Source organism: Pelecanus crispus, chromosome 9 (assembly GCF_030463565.1).
Source record: "Pelecanus crispus isolate bPelCri1 chromosome 9, bPelCri1.pri, whole genome shotgun sequence".
NCBI classification, from domain to species: domain Eukaryota; kingdom Metazoa; phylum Chordata; class Aves; order Pelecaniformes; family Pelecanidae; genus Pelecanus; species Pelecanus crispus.
In genome coordinates, this window is record NC_134651.1 from 42,199,736 (window position 1) to 42,217,190 (window position 17,455).

Below are 17,455 nucleotides of genomic sequence, written 5' to 3' on the forward strand. Positions count from 1 at the left end.
TGCCTGCTGAGCATGCACGCTGCTGGCTCGGAGAATGGCCGCAGAGCCAGAGGCCACGGCCATTTGGCTGCGGGGTACGTGCCGCTCCGACGGACCACAAACCCCGCGGGTCCTGAACTCTGCAGCTGTGGTGAGGAGCATTCAGCTGGGCTCGATGAAGTGGGTGTCCGTAGCCCTGGGAAGCAGAGGCTGGAGGACAGGGAGTGCTGGCAGCAGGAGGGAGCACCCTTATATTCGTCGAGGGGCAGCGTGCACGGGCAGGTTCTTCGCTCCGAGTGCTCCTCCATTTCGGAGCATCCCACCTGGTTCTTGCCGGTGGCGGACAGTGGACGGTGTCTCTGGCCGTGCAAGTGCCGTGGTTTTCTCTTCTTCCCGACTCGTGTGAGGTTCAGCCGCAGGGCAGTCGGTCCCAGAGCGGGGGGCAGGCCAGCGAGAAGCCAGCTGACATTGCTTTGCTTCTCCCACATAGTCACCGCAGCAAAACTGGGAAGCCGTCCTCCGAAATGGCTGTTTGTTACGGAGATTTATGGCCTAAAATGGAGTCTGACCCCTCTTCAGCCTGTTTTTGTACCATCTAGCTCTGTCGGTAAACAGCTCTGGTTTTGAAACAAAGACGGTGGTTGCTGGCCGGGGCAGCTTCCAGGGCGGGTGGGGAGCTGAGTACCAGGGACCCAGGGGACCAGCGGCAGCGCGGTGGGATCCATTGCCAGCCTGCTCCCGCGGGTGGGAGTATCCAGCTGAATAAATAACACATGCTGGGAACAGGATAAGGTGGGAGCAGGGAGTTAGGGAAGGCTGAGCAGAAACAGGCAGCAAGTTCTCCAGCGATAAGGGCTGCTGCAGCGAGCGTCTGCTGGACCCGGGGAGATTGCGGTGTGCGGAAAAGCCAGGCTGAGGTCTGTGCAGTTACAGGGCTGGAGTAACTCCGGTGGGGCTCCGCGTTTGTACTAGTCCCAGCGGGATTGATCCAGGTGCTTGAACAGGAGTATTACAGTTTGCACAGCCAAGCCCCAGCTGTGCCGGTGACCCCGGTACTGCTGGTGTTTCTGCCGAGCGGGTCCCACGATGCTGTGTTTCTTCAGGAGATGCTCTCCGCCTTGGTGGCTGAGCTGCCCCCGGTTCGTAGTGCCCTGTGACACAGCCAGCCGACCTGTGATGAGCTGCTTTTGCACGGTTTGTTTCATATCTCTGTCTTCCCAGTTGCCTGGGGTTTTGGCACCCAGCACAACCAGGAATGTTAGTCTGTTGAAAGCTGCTTCTCTTACAACTTTACGGAGCGGCTTTGCTTTTTCCGGTGTGGTTTGAGTCTCCTCATGGTCACTCTGCAAAAAAAAAAAAAAGGACAAGAGCCTGTGACTGGTGTAGATAGCGGTGCTGCTGTGGATCAAGAGGGTGAGAGGGCTGCACCGTTGTCTGGGTGTCGTGCCCCACAGCTGACACGCACCATGTTTAGTTACTGCTGTGCGGCAGTTTGAACACCCTGACCTTGAACTTGCCATCCCTGCATGTCCCTCTGTCATTCCAGCGTCTTCCCAAGGGAGCTCAAAGAAGTTTTTGCCTCATGGAGACAAGAATGCAGCAACCGAGGCCGCCCAGACATCAGCGAGCGACTGATCAGTGCCTCCCTATTCCTCCGGTTCCTCTGTCCGGCCATCATGTCCCCGTCCCTCTTCAGTCTCCTGCAGGAGTACCCGGACGACCGCACTGCACGCACTTTGACCCTCATTGCCAAGGTCACCCAGAACCTCGCCAACTTCGCCAAGTAAGCTGGGGTGCAGGAGCGGGAGGGGGCAGGAAACTCCGGGTGTGTAGGCAGAGCCACGGCTCCGGCATCGGGAGTCCCACGCTGGCCACTCCTTTCCTCGATGGAAAGGGCCTGTTTGTTTCCTGTTGGCTTTTTCCCCCCTGGGACCCATTCCCTCACTGTTAGGTCAGGGAGATCGTTTAAATTTCCAAAACAGGACATGTTTTATGAGCAGGGAAAGAGGCTGTTTTGACCGCATGGACGAGCGGGCAGGGTGGCAGCAGGAACGCCCCGGCACGGCCAGGGGCTTTGTCCCGTGCTGGCCGTGCAGGGCACGGCTGGCGGGGGTGCGCTGCCCACCTCCCGTCACAGGCACCAGCAGGACCGGAACCGAACAGCAGCAGTGGTGTGCATAGCTCAGGGCCGGTCTGTCCCTCCTGTGAGCTATGGGACCTTCCCTGCTGTTAAAATGCAGTTGTCTGAGCTGGGAAGGTACGAAAAGAGAGTGGGGACACTCTCAGTTTCTAAGTCCATTGGTTTGATGGAAACAAAAGCGAGAGATTTCTGAAAATCTTTCCACGGGCTGCAGCTCTGAGCTACTTAGCCTGAGCTCTGATAACAAAATGAGGAGCTTTCCGAAATGTGAGTGGACGGTTTCTGTCTAAAGCTTCTTAGATTTGGGAACTAGCTTTGTACGCGCGCTCGCAGTCAGGAATGCGCGTACGTGCACGCAGACGGAGGCGGAAGACATGCAAGTGTGTTACCCTAGATGACAGAAATTCTCTATATTCCCGACCAATCCCTAACTAAAGGGTTTTCAGATTTTTCAGCACTTTGCAGGAAAGACTCTTTAACTAAGCTGACATTAGTCAAGCCCAAGTGATCAAGCAGAGCTGTCCAGCGGATGGCACACAGCCGAGCCTCTCCCCGCAGAACCGCTGTTGCTGGCACAGCACCAGCCGCTGCTGGTACAGTTGAACCATGAGGCCCTCCCCGTTGTGCTCTAAATAAGACATCTAACTGAGAGCAAAGTCTGGGTGGAGTGCCTGGAGGGCAGAAGGAGGTTGCAGGAAGCCTGAGGGGTCAAACAGGCCGGCCCAGCTGCAGGTTTGGCTCTCCAGGGTGATCCCCAGAGTGGCTGTGCCGGGGCAGCAGCGGCCGGCATGGCTGGAGTCAGCTTCAGCGCCCGTGGAAGAGTGGGAGAGTGCAGGATTCCTCCCACCGTCATTCACTGGGCTGCAGTCAGTTGATGGTGCTTGGTATTACGATTTCTTTATTTCAGGTGACAGGCCCTATTTCTGGAGGCTGTGCCCTGACCCAGCAGTAAGATACACTCCATCGCCAAGAACAGCTTTGTTTCTCTAGCTTTCACCTTTGTTTCTACTGCAGCGATCCCATGCTGACGAGGACTTGGCTGGGTTAGGCTGGAGTTAATTTTGGTTCCGCGTTCAGTGTCGTACCGGGTGCCTGCTAGCAACCCGATGATCCCAAAGGCTTTGAAAGGTTCAAATGCCAGAGGAAGGCTCTGGCATTCTTACCTGTGTATGTGTGTACCCGTTCTGTTGACTGCACTTCTGTTTAGAGGATTTAGCTAAAATTCATATTACTGTCTTGGCAGGTTTGGCAGCAAAGAGGAATACATGTCCTTTATGAATCAGTTCCTGGAACACGAATGGACTAACATGCAGAGATTTCTACTGGAGATTTCTAATCCCGAAACCATCTCAAACACGGCTGGCTTTGAAGGCTACATTGACCTGGGCCGGGAACTGTCCACCTTGCACTCACTACTCTGGGAAGTCATTTCTCAGCTGGAGCAGGTATCCAGGGGGATCACAGGGGCAGGCTTTGGGGGATGCGCAGTGGGCCAGCGCTGGGCACGTGCACCACGCCGCACACCTCCCCGTGTCCAGCAGCTATCAAGCCCTTAGCTGCGTCTGTGCACAGCACAGCTGTTAATAACCCTTAGCACTTCCCCAGCCTTTGCACACGCTGCAGAAGCAGCTCATTCTTTGCGTCCTTCTTTGGGGCAGGTGGGATGAGAAGGCAGAGCTGCTGAACGCCAGGATTTTGTCTGTCCCAGCAGATTGAAAAGGTTTCTTTTTAATTAAAAGGATTTTTGTCACAAGACCTGGACCAGACTTGGCTATAACTGTCGTCTTCCTTATCTGAACTTGGTTAATCACGCTCGCTTCCTCTCCCCCACAGCAGCAAATTTCTAAAGCCACATGTTCTGGGACATCCCATAGCCTCAGCGGTGGGGGTAAATGATGGAGAAAATGAATGTTGTTAATGTGATTCACTGAAGAGACTGTCGAGTAACAGGCAAAGCCCACAGTTCTCTATCAAAAATACACGATATTGGTAGTCATTCTGCTCTCTTTTCTGCCCAGGGCACTGCAACAAAACTTGGGCCTCTGCCTCGGATCCTGAGGGACGTCAACTCAGCGCTCAGTAACCCGGCCTGCGTGCAGGTCTCGGTCACGGCCGATCACACTGCATCCACGCCTAATGCTGGCAACAGCATCTCTGCGGGGCTACAGAAAATGGTGATAGAGAATGACTTATCTGGGTAAGAGCATAAAAGGTGGCCTGGACACGGCCCAGGGAAATACTGAGCATTCATCTCCTGCCAAAACCTGAGCACCTGCAGGGACAGGCAGGACAAGGCGTAGTGTGGAGTTGTTGATCCATTGGCGAGGCTTTCTGATGGCAGAACTGATACTGGATGTAGGGCAGCTCTGAATCTGGACAAAGCAGTGGGTGGTAGTGCAAGCACATGGCTCCGTCCTGGGTGCCTTGTGAGCCAAAACTGGGAATGTGGTCTGGGAAATCAAGAACTTGGCGGTTCTGGTCTCAGCTGTTGAGATGTGGCTGCAGAAGCAAAATGTTCAGCCTTTGAGGGCTTGTTTGTGCTAACCTCAAAGTGATGAGTATTGCCATTAAGTTCATTAGGTCTCTGAGCGTGCAAGATTCATAGGATTGGCCTTACCCGTCTTTGTAAGACATAGGGTATGTGCTGAATTCAGTGAGACCCAAATCTGGACATTTTGCTAAGAGTTGCCAAGCTGTAGAGGCCTAACCATCAATTCCAGTCTACTCTGTCCAGTTTTTACAATATTGGGTGTTTTTAGTGATGAGCGGTGATTCACAGACACAGTGACCTAACATACTTTTTGGCCTCATTATGTAAGGAGTTTCAGTCACGGGGAAGATGACTCTGTTGCAGACCTGTAATGTTTCTGTTTGTGGAAAATGAAATGGAGCCCACACAAATGGAAAGACTGTGCTAGTAAAATAGTTTGTAAGTGGAAACTACATAATATTTAACAGGTTAATTAGGAATGAAAGGCAGCAATGGCGCAGGACTTGCTCTAATCAGAGCTTTCATCTCTAATGCTTCGCAGCGTGAGGTACAATTATTTAAATGTAATGCTGTGGAGGTTCTCTGACAACATGCTTTCACCCAAATACTTGCTTACAATGCACCGTCTTTGATCAGTGGTATATTCGCATTAAGCTACTGCAAAGCTCTTTCTTCCTGTCCCCAAGAAATCAATATTGCATGAATGTATGTTACAGCAGGAGGAATGGGTGGCTAACCTTCAGTTGCTAGGCTTTAGCTCTGCTGTTAGAGCTCTCTGCCTGATCCTTGGAGGCCTAGTGTGGCTGGGGCCCCCGTGCTGCTCCATGCTGTGCAAATACGGGCCAGCGTGCCCTCAGGAGCTTAACGCCCAGGTACAGAGCAGGGGACACGAGTGGCGTGGGTGCGGCCGGTTGGCAGCAGAAAGGGTGACACGTGCCATCAGCGTGATGAGCAGGTGCAGCCGGGGAGGCAGAACCCCCCGCGAGCGTGCCTGCGAATGCCTCCTGCGCAGCGCAGCACTCTCACCACGCATCCGCACGCCCCTCGCTCACCTGCCTACACCTGCCTGCTCCTGCCTGCTCCTGCTGGGCTGGCCCAGGGCTCCTCTGCACCCCGCCGTCCTCCCCGCTCCCCTTGCACCGTCCCTCCCCACCGGCAGACCCGGCAGGGCCAGCCCTGCCGCAGGGGCTGGGTTATGTCCCCGTCCTGCACAGCTGCACCGCACAGATTTCTTCTGATTGATTTCGTTTTCCTGCTCCGGTGCAGCATTCACAACTCTTCTTTTTTGTTTTGTTTTCCTCTCCTCTTCCTTACGCACTGACTTCCCCGCAGTCTGATAGATTTCACACGGTTACCATCTCCAACCCCTGAAAACAAGGACTTGTTTTTTGTCACAAGGTCTGCTGGGGCCCAGCCCTCGCCTGCCCGAAGCTCCAGTTACTCAGAGGCCAATGAGCCCGACGTGCAGATGTCTAATGGCAGCAAGAGTTTGTCCATGGTGGACTTGCAGGACAATCGGCTCTTGGACAGTGGGGCCAATGCGCCTGGCACGGCTGACTCCCTCAATGACAGTCAGTCGTCCCTCGGGCAGTTGCAGGGCGTATGGACCGCACGGACTCAGCAGAACAGCGTGACGGGCATGGCCACCGTGCGCCGGGTGGGCCAGACCCCCACCACGCCGAGCGGCGAGAGCGCGCCCGGCCGGCCCCAGCTCCTGGCACCCCTCTCCTTCCAGAACCCCGTCTACCAGATGGCCGCCGGGCTGCCGCTCTCCCCCCGCGGCCTGGGTGACTCCGGCTCCGAGTGCCACAGCTCGCTCAGCTCCCACAGCAACAGCGAGGAGCTGCCGGCCAACAAGCACGGCTTCGCCGCCCCCGCCGCCAGCGAGGACTTCACGCGCCGCACAGGGGAGCTGGCCCGCCGGCAGCTCTCGCTGACGGAGAAGGGCGGCCAGCCCACCATGCCACGGCAGAACAGCGCGGGACCGCAGAGGCGGATAGACCAGCCGCCCCCGCCGCCCCCGCCTGTCACCCGGGGCCGGACGCCGCCCTCCTTGCTGAACACGGTTCAGTACCAGCGACCTTCCAGCGGCAGCATGATGTCCTCCTCGCCGGACTGGCCCGGCAGCGGGGCCCGCCTCCGGCAGCAGTCCTCCTCCTCCAAGGGCGACAGCCCTGAGATGAAGCAGCGCACGATGCACAAACAGGTGAGTTTGGGGGCTGTACCGGCTCTGGGCGTTGAAGGGGCCAGGCGGGGTCAGCCCGTGGACTTGGAGAAGCAATTGGCCGGCGGGGATCGCTGCAAGGGGAAGGGATGTCACTGTGGCTCTGAGTTACCCCATCAGCGCCAGCCCCGTGGTGGCATTGCATGTGGGGACGTACCTTGGCTCTTGCACCCAGCGTGGCCTGAGACGGAGGCCCTCCGGGGACGGGGACACAGATCAGCGTTTGTGTTCCTCCGTTGCATGGCGCCTTGGCGCGCGACTGCCGCAGGGTAGTAGGTAGCAGAGACATGAGGGCCATGGCAGCCATGCCTCTGTCCTGCGCTACCATCTTGTCACCGCTTTGCCTCTCCATGCCCAGGCTCTCATCCCATGCCATAGTCAACCCTGCGCCATCTCCCAGACTTGGGCCAGGCCCTAATCTTCTCTTGTAACTAAGAGTCTCCCAGCTGCTGCTCCTGTCCCAGCGGAGCCACAGCACTCCTGGACACTCCTGTTTCTTTGCTCTGTGAGACCCTCCTGTAAGTGCATCTGGGGAGGCGAGAGCAGTGAGGAAGCCGTGTGCTCCCCACCAAGAGTGAAGCTCCTGCCGTGCTGCTCTGCAGTGATTCAGGTTGCAGACCGCATGCGGGTCTCCGCAGAAATAAATTTCGCTATTCGTGGTGCTAAAATTGAAAGCAGTAGGTCACAGACCCAGGGCCTTCTGGTTTTCCTGGCATGGGTAAATTGGTTTTCTAGTGCTCATTTATTCGTTCTCCATTTCAGAACTAACCCTATAGAAAGTTAACACAGTAGGGCCTCTCAGTGCCTAAAGGAAGAGTTTTAAAAGTAATGCAAACCCAGAGAATGTGGACAACTGGCAAGAGCTCGCTGCATCCCAGCCCAGAGTCAGTATTAAGGCACCTTTTCAGCAGTACAGTGTTGAAAGAGCAACAGAGTTGGTGTAACTACCTTTCCTGTACAAAGCAGCCATGGAGGCCTTTGTCAGTGCTGCCCATTGAAGGCTTTTTTATCAACCCCGTCTGGAGCTGTTCTGCGCGTACGGTATTGATTCCTAAGCGCCGACATTAGCAAACATGCCATGTAGCAGCATTTGTATAATGTGGATCAATACTCATTAGGTACAGAGGGCACAGAGCTCTGCAAGCAGCAGCAGCCTGTTTGGTAGCAGAGTTTTCTTCCAGAAAGACAACAGTGAACTGCGGGTGACCTTTGGAAAGCCCTGGCCAAGTTGGGTTTGCAGATCTTTCCTCCACCCGCCCCTGTTGTCCTCTCAAAGTTTCTCTCAAGACCTGAAGTCCTCAGAATGCCTCTGCTGCCCTTAATCTGCGCATTTTACTAGCAGCATCTGTAAACCATAATGAAACTGCTTGCCCATAGCTGGTGGTATTAAATGCTGTTTGAGAACAAAGAAATCCCGTTTGGTGGCCATTTTAGTAGAAGTCCATGAACCTCGTTCCTGCCAGCCAGAAGCGCTTCCTCTACTTCTGTAAGTTCATCTGCTGAATTGACTTCAAAACTGTCCCCGGCCAGATCAGATGTCCTTTTTTACTTCTTCAGAGAAGGAAGAAAGAGGCAGAAGGACCTGTGCACAGTGGGCTGTTCATTGACAGCCTTTCCCAGTGGCCTTTACGCTGCTGAAATGAGCCCGAGTGGCCACTGCTCCTTGGAGCCAGAAATTCTGAGCAGCCACCACAGGTGCAGTGCCCAAGCTGGAGATGCAAGAAAAAGCAGAACGCCGCAAGCCGGGTGAGGATTTATAGTAAGTGGTGTTCATGAGCCGAGTCTGAAACTTCTGATTTAAAATTCTACAAGTAGAAGACCAGACTGGAAGATGGCACAGGAAGGCTCCCAACCCCAGTGAGGTGATTAAACCAGTCCCCGCTCCCTCCGAGTACAGACCCTCCCGTTCTGCTGCTTGCCGGTGACTGGGTTTCTCTACTGTCCAGAGGTTTGAATGAAGGAGAAAGTCCACGACATTTCTGACTTTTTAACTTGAATTCCCTCAACCAAGTCATCCATATCCCTTGTGTTCATCCAAGAAACGGTTTACTGCAGTTTATCATGAGCCAGGATGGAGGGGAAATAGCTGGAGATCCACTTCCTCAACCTTGCAATGTGGTTGGAAAAATATTTCGGCAATGCCATTTGCCCACGCTAGGACTGAGAAGCAGCAGCCGTGGCTCTAGCTCACTGACTGTAGAACAGCACTGCTCCTTGAGCTCCCATAGCTACATGAGCAAACCTAGAGATGAACTACTAAGGTGTCGAGCATTTAGACCTCTGCAGCATCGCAAGTGTAGTCTCAGCCAAAAAGAAACCTTTGTTTTCCAAGAAGGCACCTGCATGACCAAAAGTAGTATTTCAGTTTGCAGGTCTGGTTTTATCTGTACAAAATCTCCACAGCAAGCAAAAAGATGGCTCAGTAAAAGCGACTGAAGAGTTGAGTGAAATCTCGGCTTGCAGAGTGGACGTACCACATCAAGCCACGTGGTTTGCCTGCGGCTCGGCGCCTTCTCAGGTCGTGTCCTCCTGAGGTGACAGGACCTGCTCAGAAACCTGGGCCCTTTACTTTCAGCAGGACCCCATGGCAGTGCACTTCCCTGATGGCACAGGGAAGAATTTGGCCTGTCAAAGGCTGTTTGACCTAAAATAATAGGAGGTGCAGAACAGGAGTTGTTCCTACCCCCCAGCCCTACGGCTCTGGTAGCTCAGACTTGTTCGTTGCTGTTGGAGCAGCATGGGAGAGGGCTTGCTTGGAAGGAAATTCTCTCTCCAGCTTCATGACCATTTCTGTTACAGGTTTTTCTTTTGTTATGGTTGTATGTTTCATTGTAGGCCCCTTCTCCTGTGAACCCCAATGCCCTGGACCGCACTGCTGCTTGGCTTTTGAATATGAACATGCAGTTTTTAGAAGATGAAAGCATTGACCCAGATTCCAAGCACAGGGATAAGCTCAGGAATAAGGACGAGCTCAGCCAAGCAGAAAAGGTAAAACCTGATTGGATTGAAACAAGTTTCTAAATAGAGAGAGGATTTCCTTGAATGTCGTTCATCTGAGCACCCTGGGGACAAGGTGGGCTGTGTGGCACATCCCTGCCCAGGAGAGAGGGATGTCCGTTTGCTCTGTGCCTGGCTGCTCAGCCTCACAGGGCACTTCTGGGGAAGGTTTGGGAGGTTTTCACACACTCAGACTGGAATTACCCTCCGATGAAAGCAAGTAAGAAAAGCAGGAGCCAGGAGTCAAGTGCTGGTGCTGCTCTGCAACAAACTCTGGGGCCAGCCGGTGCCTGTGACTTCCCCCATTCCTACTCTCCCCAGCTGCAGGGGGAGAAAGTTTAAAAAGTGAATTAAGCATAACTATAAAAGAGATGAGAGTGGGGTACAGGCAGCCTCGTGCCTCACAACCAGGACATGTAGCAAGAAGCAGCTTCCATGTCAAAAGGCTGTAAACAGACCTAAAAATTAAATCTAGATTCTGGTCTCAGACAGCACCAGGGCCTGGGGTGACTTCGGTGGTGCAGTGACAGTGCCCCGAGCTTACGGCTGTGTCACGCAGACTGGGGCCTGACCAGTCTGGGGCTCTGTCAGGAAGTCACTTCCAGAGTATTCGGTGGGAGAAGCAGGGAAGAGACAGAGTAAGCCTGGCTAGGGGTGAAGAAGGAGGGTTAGAAATAAGGATCCAGCAGTCAAGAGCTGAGAAGATCCCATCTTCGCTGATTGCTGCTTTCTGCAAGGTGCTTTCTCAGCAGCCTGGCTCCGCCAGGGCCGCTGCAGTTGAGCACAGTTAGCATTTGGGATGTTTCCTCACTGTGCTTCTCTTCTATCGCACCAGCCACGTGTTACCACCCGGCCCCACACAACTGCAGGCATCACCCTCCCTGAGCCTCTTTCCTGTTTTTCCAACACAGAGATGTTTCTGGTTTTGTTACGATAGCATTCCTATTCTCATTTTTGCTGCGCTGTATCATTTTCCGACTGTCACCTGTTAAATTCAAGTGAAATGCCAAAGACGAGTATCGTAGAGACTGGGAGGTACAAGGTGACAGCTCCCAGCTGCTTAGAAAAGCATGGCAGAATTTTGTGAGAGTTCAGCCCATTTCTTACTGGCTTTCTGCTGCTTGGGTATTCCTGTAAATGCACAGACATGTACTGATCAGATAGCAGCTGATGCAGAAAAATCATGTGTGCAGAGGTATAGAAATCTTGACTACCACCTAAGCAGAGATGCTAGTAGGCAGCAAATCAAAGAAAAGGCGTTGTCAGACTGGTGCATCATGCACTGCGTTATGGCTGCGTTTAGTCATTGCAGGGCTTCAAAAAGCGTTCCGTTCTCATTCGAGCCTGTAACGGAGACGACAGTGGCAAGCTTTGCTGGCGCGGTGGAACTAGAGCGAGGTGAAATGCCGAAGGACCGCACGCTAAGAAACGTGTGCTGGCCTTCTCCAGCTCCCGCAGGCAGGCAGCTGGCCCTCCCGCGTGGGCACGGTGCGTGCCAAGCCTTGCCACTAATCCCCTTCCTGGCAGCCTTTCCTGTGAAACGGGCTCAGCTTTGACCAGGTGGGCACTCACAGGGACCGCTCTATTGCCATGCCCGCCCAAGGGGCGGCTGCGCCCCGGGACGTGCCCGGCTCGCCCCGTCCAGGGCAGCGAGGGGCTCACCGGCACGGGCCCTGCTCAGGGCAGACGACGGTGGGATTAGGAACTCTGTAGCAAACCGGTCCCTGTCCCAAGTTCGGAGGGACCCTCCACCCCCAGCAGCCTGCTGTCTCATTCCCATGCAGCATCTTTTGTTACTTTGCTGTCACATCAGTCACTGACATCAAAGATCGCTATTAGCATAATCTTTCTCCCCATTACTGTAAGACATGAATGGTAACCGAGAATGGGACAAATGTTCTAGACAGGAGCGACTCCTTCGGTCTCTGAGGCCTCTCCTGCTATCATTTGAGCTCACTTACGCTGCTTCTGTTTTAAGGCTAGGGTAGGTATTTAATCTTTCCTGTTCAAGCAACTCCCTTCTGTCTGACTTTAGTGCTTCTGTGCAACTGTACGAGCATTTGTGTTCCTTCATCGCGCCAGGTTACGTGTGCCAACTGTGTCATTTCAGTGCCGCAGTAAAAGCTTTGCTAAAGGAAAAAAAACGGCGTGATCTGTCGTGCCTGTCCCTGCCCAGGCAGAAGGAGCTCAGAGGTCCTGCCCATCTGCCTGCCATGGCTCGAATGCTTTGGCAATTCAGGAAAACCGTCAGCACCATAAATTTTTAGGGGTTGTTACAGTAAATTCTGCTGTCAGCTGGTCAGTTAGTGGAGTGATATTAGGAAAGCAGTGTGGATTTGTGTGAGCTGGGGGGTCCAGCTGAGCAGGACAGGGGCAGCAGCCTGGCTGCGTGCCCCTCTCCCAAAGAGCTGATCTGCTGGTCCAGCTCCCCAGCAGGACTCTCAGAACTGGGACACAACCAAGTCCGTCCTTCGAGTGCTTGCACAGGTGGCAATGGCCGAAGGGGAAGGCTGTATTTTCAGGTAGCCAAGTCAATACGCAATTAAGCGCATTTCTGCCAGTTCCTGAATAACACTTGTAGCTTTGTAACAGACTTCGTGACTCAGATGGAAGTCTTTTTCCCATATCTGACTCTTTAAAAGCAGCTTGTCAAATTATCAGCTGCATGTTAATTATTCTAAGGTTATTCCAGTTGAGACTTTTTTTAAAAAACAATTTCCAAAGATAACTTTTTGAAATTAAATTAAAGTCTTTTTTTTTTTTTTTTTTGTACAGCTATGCACTGGATTTTCCTTTAGCAAAGCAAGTTGTAGTGAATGCTGTGCTTCTGCAATAGCTGAACCTAGTTTCACTGAGTTAGAAAGCTCTTAATTTTTTCAGTTGCTTTATGTGATTCTTCTGCTGCTGATTTTTAAGCTTCACCTGAATGAACAAGTACAACTGTGGGGTCTTGGCTTCATGCAGCAGCTCTTCTCGGCTTGAACCCTGGTTTGACATCTGACTGCGTTGTTTAAAATGCTGGGTCCCAAAAGGCGGTAGTGCTCACGGCCCCCGCTCATGCCAGTGAGTTGCCCTTGCCTTGACGAGGGGTGGCCACTTTGTGCTGAGAGGGCAGTGGCCTCCGTCTGTCGCCGCTGCAGAGCCCGCGGCCTGGCAGGAGGCCGGCAGCACTAACAGCTCCGGCTTGGCTTCCAGCAGCTCCAAAGCGCCCACGTTTATTGTTGCAGACCAAAGAGCTCATGTGTGAACCCAAAATCCCACCAGTGCAGCCTCTCCTGCCTGTATTTAGCCCCGCGCCGGTAGTGCGAGGAGGATGCCAGATGCGTTTGCCATTCACTCACTCTAACCTGCATTCCCCATGTGAAATGCCAGACTCTGCTAACAACCCATTCTCTGAACCTGCCAGTGACCTGCCCGCCCAGCGGAACGCAGCATCGCTCCTAGCGCAGTGTGGAGAAGACTGAAGAGGAGGTGTCGGCAAGCGGGGTTATCTGATACGGGTTTGCAGCTAGTCTAATGCAAGGAGAGGGGCAAAATTGGGTTATGGGGAAACCCTGGCAAGGGCAAAGCCCTACTAAGTGACATGCCACATGTGTTTTCTCCTCCTGTGTCTGTCCTTGCATGCTGTAGTACCAGCAGGACCTAGTGGTGCTGCAGGACAAGCTTCGCATCTCCAACAAGAAGCTGGAGGAGTATGAGACTCGCTTCAAGTGCCAGGAGGAGACAACGCAGAAGCTGGTGCTGGAGTACCAGGCCAGGCTGGAGGAGAGCGAGGAGCGGCTCCGGAGACAGCAGGAGGATAAGGAGATCCAGATGAAGGGCATCATCAGCAGGTACAGGGGAGGTGGGAGTGCTGGAGATGACAGTAAGGCAGGCAGCCTGGCTGGCGTTAGAGCTGAGCCCTGCTCAGGAGGGAGAATCGCGTTTCTTTGGAGGTGCAGGCAGGTTTCCCATGTGCGTTTTCCAGCATTTATTCTCTTTCTGCCCTTCTGGGTTAGAGCCCCTGAGCGGGGAGCAGCAGGGGAAATTTTAAGCCCTGACTCTTTGGGTCCCGCCATCAGTGCTTCCTTGGACAAGGAAAACCCCGACACTTTCCTGATTCACCAAGGCAAAACTTCAGGAGGGGAGAGCTGGCAGCCCGCCCCAGTTCTCGGTGGATCTGGCAGGCTTGCTCTTCTGTTCATATGAGCAATAGATGTAACGATTAAAATGTGCTTTTCCTGATGTTTAGCTAAAGATCTCATCACCATCCCATTACTCCTAGCTATAAATCCCTTTCTCCCACCCAGTGGGATGCGGTGTTTACATTTGTCCAGGACTTAAGACTGTTCCAGTGCAGCTAGCTTCACCTTTACCTGAGCCAAGCCAACTCGGTGCCTTGAACCAGCCCTCATAAATGGACAGTTAAGCTTTGGGACAGCCTGCCGTAGAGGCCTCTAGAGAAGAGTAAGAGCCAGAAAAAAGACTGGTTCTAAACTATTGGTTTGTGTGTAAGAAGAGGTAGTGCCAATGACTGTGCGTCTCCTTTATGCTCGAATGCACAGCTGCGGGTCCTGGGAGCATCTCCCTGCGTGCCTCAGCGTTGCAATTTCAGACGAGACAGTTTGACCTGGTACAGATGATGGGGGCTGCAACATGAGGCCCGTTCCATCTGTAGACAAACTTCTCTGGTACTTCACATCTCTTGCTGTGTGCTTCAGAGATGTTCATCACCCCGTCGCTTCCTTGGTGTCAAGGACTAATGAGGCCGTGATCTGTATAATTTCACTCTGGGTGGCTGATTTAGACGTGTATGAGACTAATATCTGGGCTTAGCAGGGCCCAGCAAATGTAATGGGTTTTTTTCTTGTCTGTTTGGCTACCAGACTGATGTCAGTTGAGGAGGAATTAAAGAAGGACCATGCAGAAATGCAGGCTGCCGTGGATTCCAAGCAGAAGATTATCGATGCACAGGTGAGTCCCCGACACCAAGGGCTGCAGCACTTTTTCAGGGTGAGTCTGCCAACGTGCAGCCTCCCTGCCATGCAGCAGTGCCAGCTCAAGCACAGCGAGACCGTGCGCACGGGTGAGTCAGCACCAAGCTGCAGTCAGTGGCGGAGCCGGTCAGACTTCAGCAGGATGCGATTTATTGTCACAGCATTCGCATTCGTACAGCTGTTCCCAGCCTTGGAGCTCGGCAGGCAACACAGAGGATGTGGGGGGTGGCAGTTTGTGGAGGGATCATCCCCACAATTCAGTCAGTTTGTGGAAGGATCATATCCTCGTTGGCTCAGTCTGAGCTCCCCGGAGCTTTGCTTTGTGCTTCATAGAATCATTTAGGTTGGAAAGGACCTTTAAGATCATGAGGTCCAACCATTAACCTAACGCTACCAAGTCCACCACTAAGCCAAAATGTTCGTGTTCCACAGGACCTGGATACAAGGACCACCAAGCCTGGCCAGAGCAAAGCCCAACATGTTCTTTCAGCCTTTGGGTTGTGGCTTGTAGGCTTGGGAAGCTCAGTTATTGCTATAGATTACAATGGCAGAGGAGCATCAGATGATGAGTGCAAAACACTATGCTTGGCAAAGAGAATCTGAAAATACGGTCCATAATCTTCTAATTTGTCTAGGCAGAGGCATCTTCTCAGCAGCTAGGCCTTCCTACAGGTTGTGGCTAGGTGATAGTATATTCTAGGCTTACTCTTAACAGCCTTATTAATCACTTGTGAGTCACTACTCATGACTAATTTACTGTATAGCTAATTAAAAAGGAGATGAGACAGTAGTAACTTTGTAAAAAGAATCACTGTTTTTCTGTAGAGTAATTTGTTCAAAGCTAGTAAATCATCTTGTTCCCTCCTGCACTCCGGCAACGCCTGGCAGATACGGGGACGTCCGTAAGGTGCGAGCGGTGCAGACTGCAGCCTGCCAGCAGCTCTCGGCAGGCTGTCCTGTCTCCTGCCATCCTGTGTGTTAACACGGGAGGCTCTGAACCACGCGCCGGTCTGCGCTGTTCTCTTGGTGTCATCTCAGCCTGTACGGTAGTGTTGGACATGTTCATACGTGGACCTTCAGCGTTACACACAGGCAGACTGCTGTGTCCCTCTGAGTCGGTTCTGTTCGCTCTCGCTAATGGCAGACAGGGAAGGATGATGACCTGTTCAGTGTCGCAGAGAGCAGGAGTGGCAGAAGCAGGCTGCAGCATGGAAGCTCTTGCTCCCATCCTCACGATACCGTAATCGGTGAGAGTTGCCATCAAAGCCATCCTCGGAGGCAACAAGTCATTTAAACTATTAATTTACACTAACAAAATCAATTAAACACTGACAGGAATAACTGTCTTGGGAGAGCACTAGGTTTTAGAAGAGGAATCTTACCGTCTTTGTAACATCTGCAGCTAGAGCACACAGTACAATGAATTTCTGTATAACTGAAGAATTAGAGAAACTCATAGTATAGTATAAAATCGTAGAATCATTTAGGTTGGAAAAGACCTTTAAGATCATCCAGTCCAACCATTAACCTACACTACCAAGTCCACACTAAACCAATCAAGGGTAGACCAGACTAAACCATGTCCCAAAGTGCCCCGTCTGCCCATTTTTTGAACGCTTCCAAGGATGGGGACTCCACCACCTCTCCGGGCAGCCTGTTCCAATGCTTAACTACCCTTTCCGTAAAGAAATTTTTCCTAATATCCAGCCTAAACCTCCCCTGGCGCAGCTTCAGCCCATTTCCTCTCATCCTATCGCTAACTACGTGGGAGAAGAGACCAACCCCCACCTCACCACAACCTCCTGTCAGGCAGTTGTAGAGAGCGATAAGGTCACCCCTCAGCCTCCTCTTCTCAACTCTGTTAACTCTGGTAACTCTGTTACCTCCATTTTGTTTAGGATGCTAAAATGAATTTTAGCTCACATTTCACAGGCAAAGTACATTTGTGGCCCTGCTAACAGCAGTGGATTTAAAAAAATGCCGCGTAGCACTTAAAAGACGCATCCCTAAGAATGCCAAAGAGAACGGTCCTGGTCCAAGAGGCCTCTGGGTCGCTGTCTCAGGACCAGCCCTGGCATCACGGAGGGACAGGTCTCCGTGCGTTTCCACTGACTGTTCCCCTCTGCCCGTTCGTTTGCAGGAGAAACGCATTGCTTCATTGGATGCTGCCAACGCACGGTTAATGAGTGCCCTTACTCAGCTGAAAGAGAGGTACAGCATGCAGACGCGTAATGGGATCTCCCCCACAAACCCAACTAAATTGCAGATTACAGAGAATGGAGAATTCAGAAACAGCAGTAATTGTTAACCCGTGGAGGGCGGTGCCGCAGGAGAGGAGGCCTGGCCAGAGAGACCGTGCAGCAGCAGGTGTGAGCCGCGGCTTCAAAGAACGGCTGCTCTCTCCCCCCAGAGAAACCAGCTCCTTACTGCGGACGGCGCGCTTGACTGAGCCTTTGTGGGAGATGCTAATGCCAGCACATTGAGGGGACGGAAAGATCGAGTGTGAGATGAGTGGCATAAGGAAATAACATCTATTTGAGAATCGCTGTCACTGTTGGATTTAAATCAGTGTTTAATGTTTAAACAAAAGTAACCTTTTCCTTCTAAACTGCCCAAAGGATATGCCTCACCCCTCCCAGCGAGCAATA

At 52.7% G+C, this 17,455-nt stretch overlaps 1 protein-coding gene across 1 annotated transcript in view; it reads left to right on the forward strand.

Annotated features, from left to right (window-relative positions):
• Window positions 1–17,115, forward strand: part of DAB2IP (DAB2 interacting protein) — a 166,087-nt gene extending 148,972 nt beyond the window's left edge. The window contains exons 9-16 of the mRNA XM_075716380.1: window positions 1,526–1,762; window positions 3,363–3,564; window positions 4,138–4,316; window positions 5,943–6,816; window positions 9,670–9,822; window positions 13,471–13,664; window positions 14,697–14,784; window positions 16,948–17,115. Coding sequence (XP_075572495.1) covers window positions 1,526–1,762; window positions 3,363–3,564; window positions 4,138–4,316; window positions 5,943–6,816; window positions 9,670–9,822; window positions 13,471–13,664; window positions 14,697–14,784; window positions 16,948–17,115 — 2,095 coding nt within the window. The remainder of the gene's footprint in view (window positions 1–1,525; window positions 1,763–3,362; window positions 3,565–4,137; window positions 4,317–5,942; window positions 6,817–9,669; window positions 9,823–13,470; window positions 13,665–14,696; window positions 14,785–16,947) is intronic.
• Window positions 17,116–17,455: the final 340 nt, after the last annotated feature.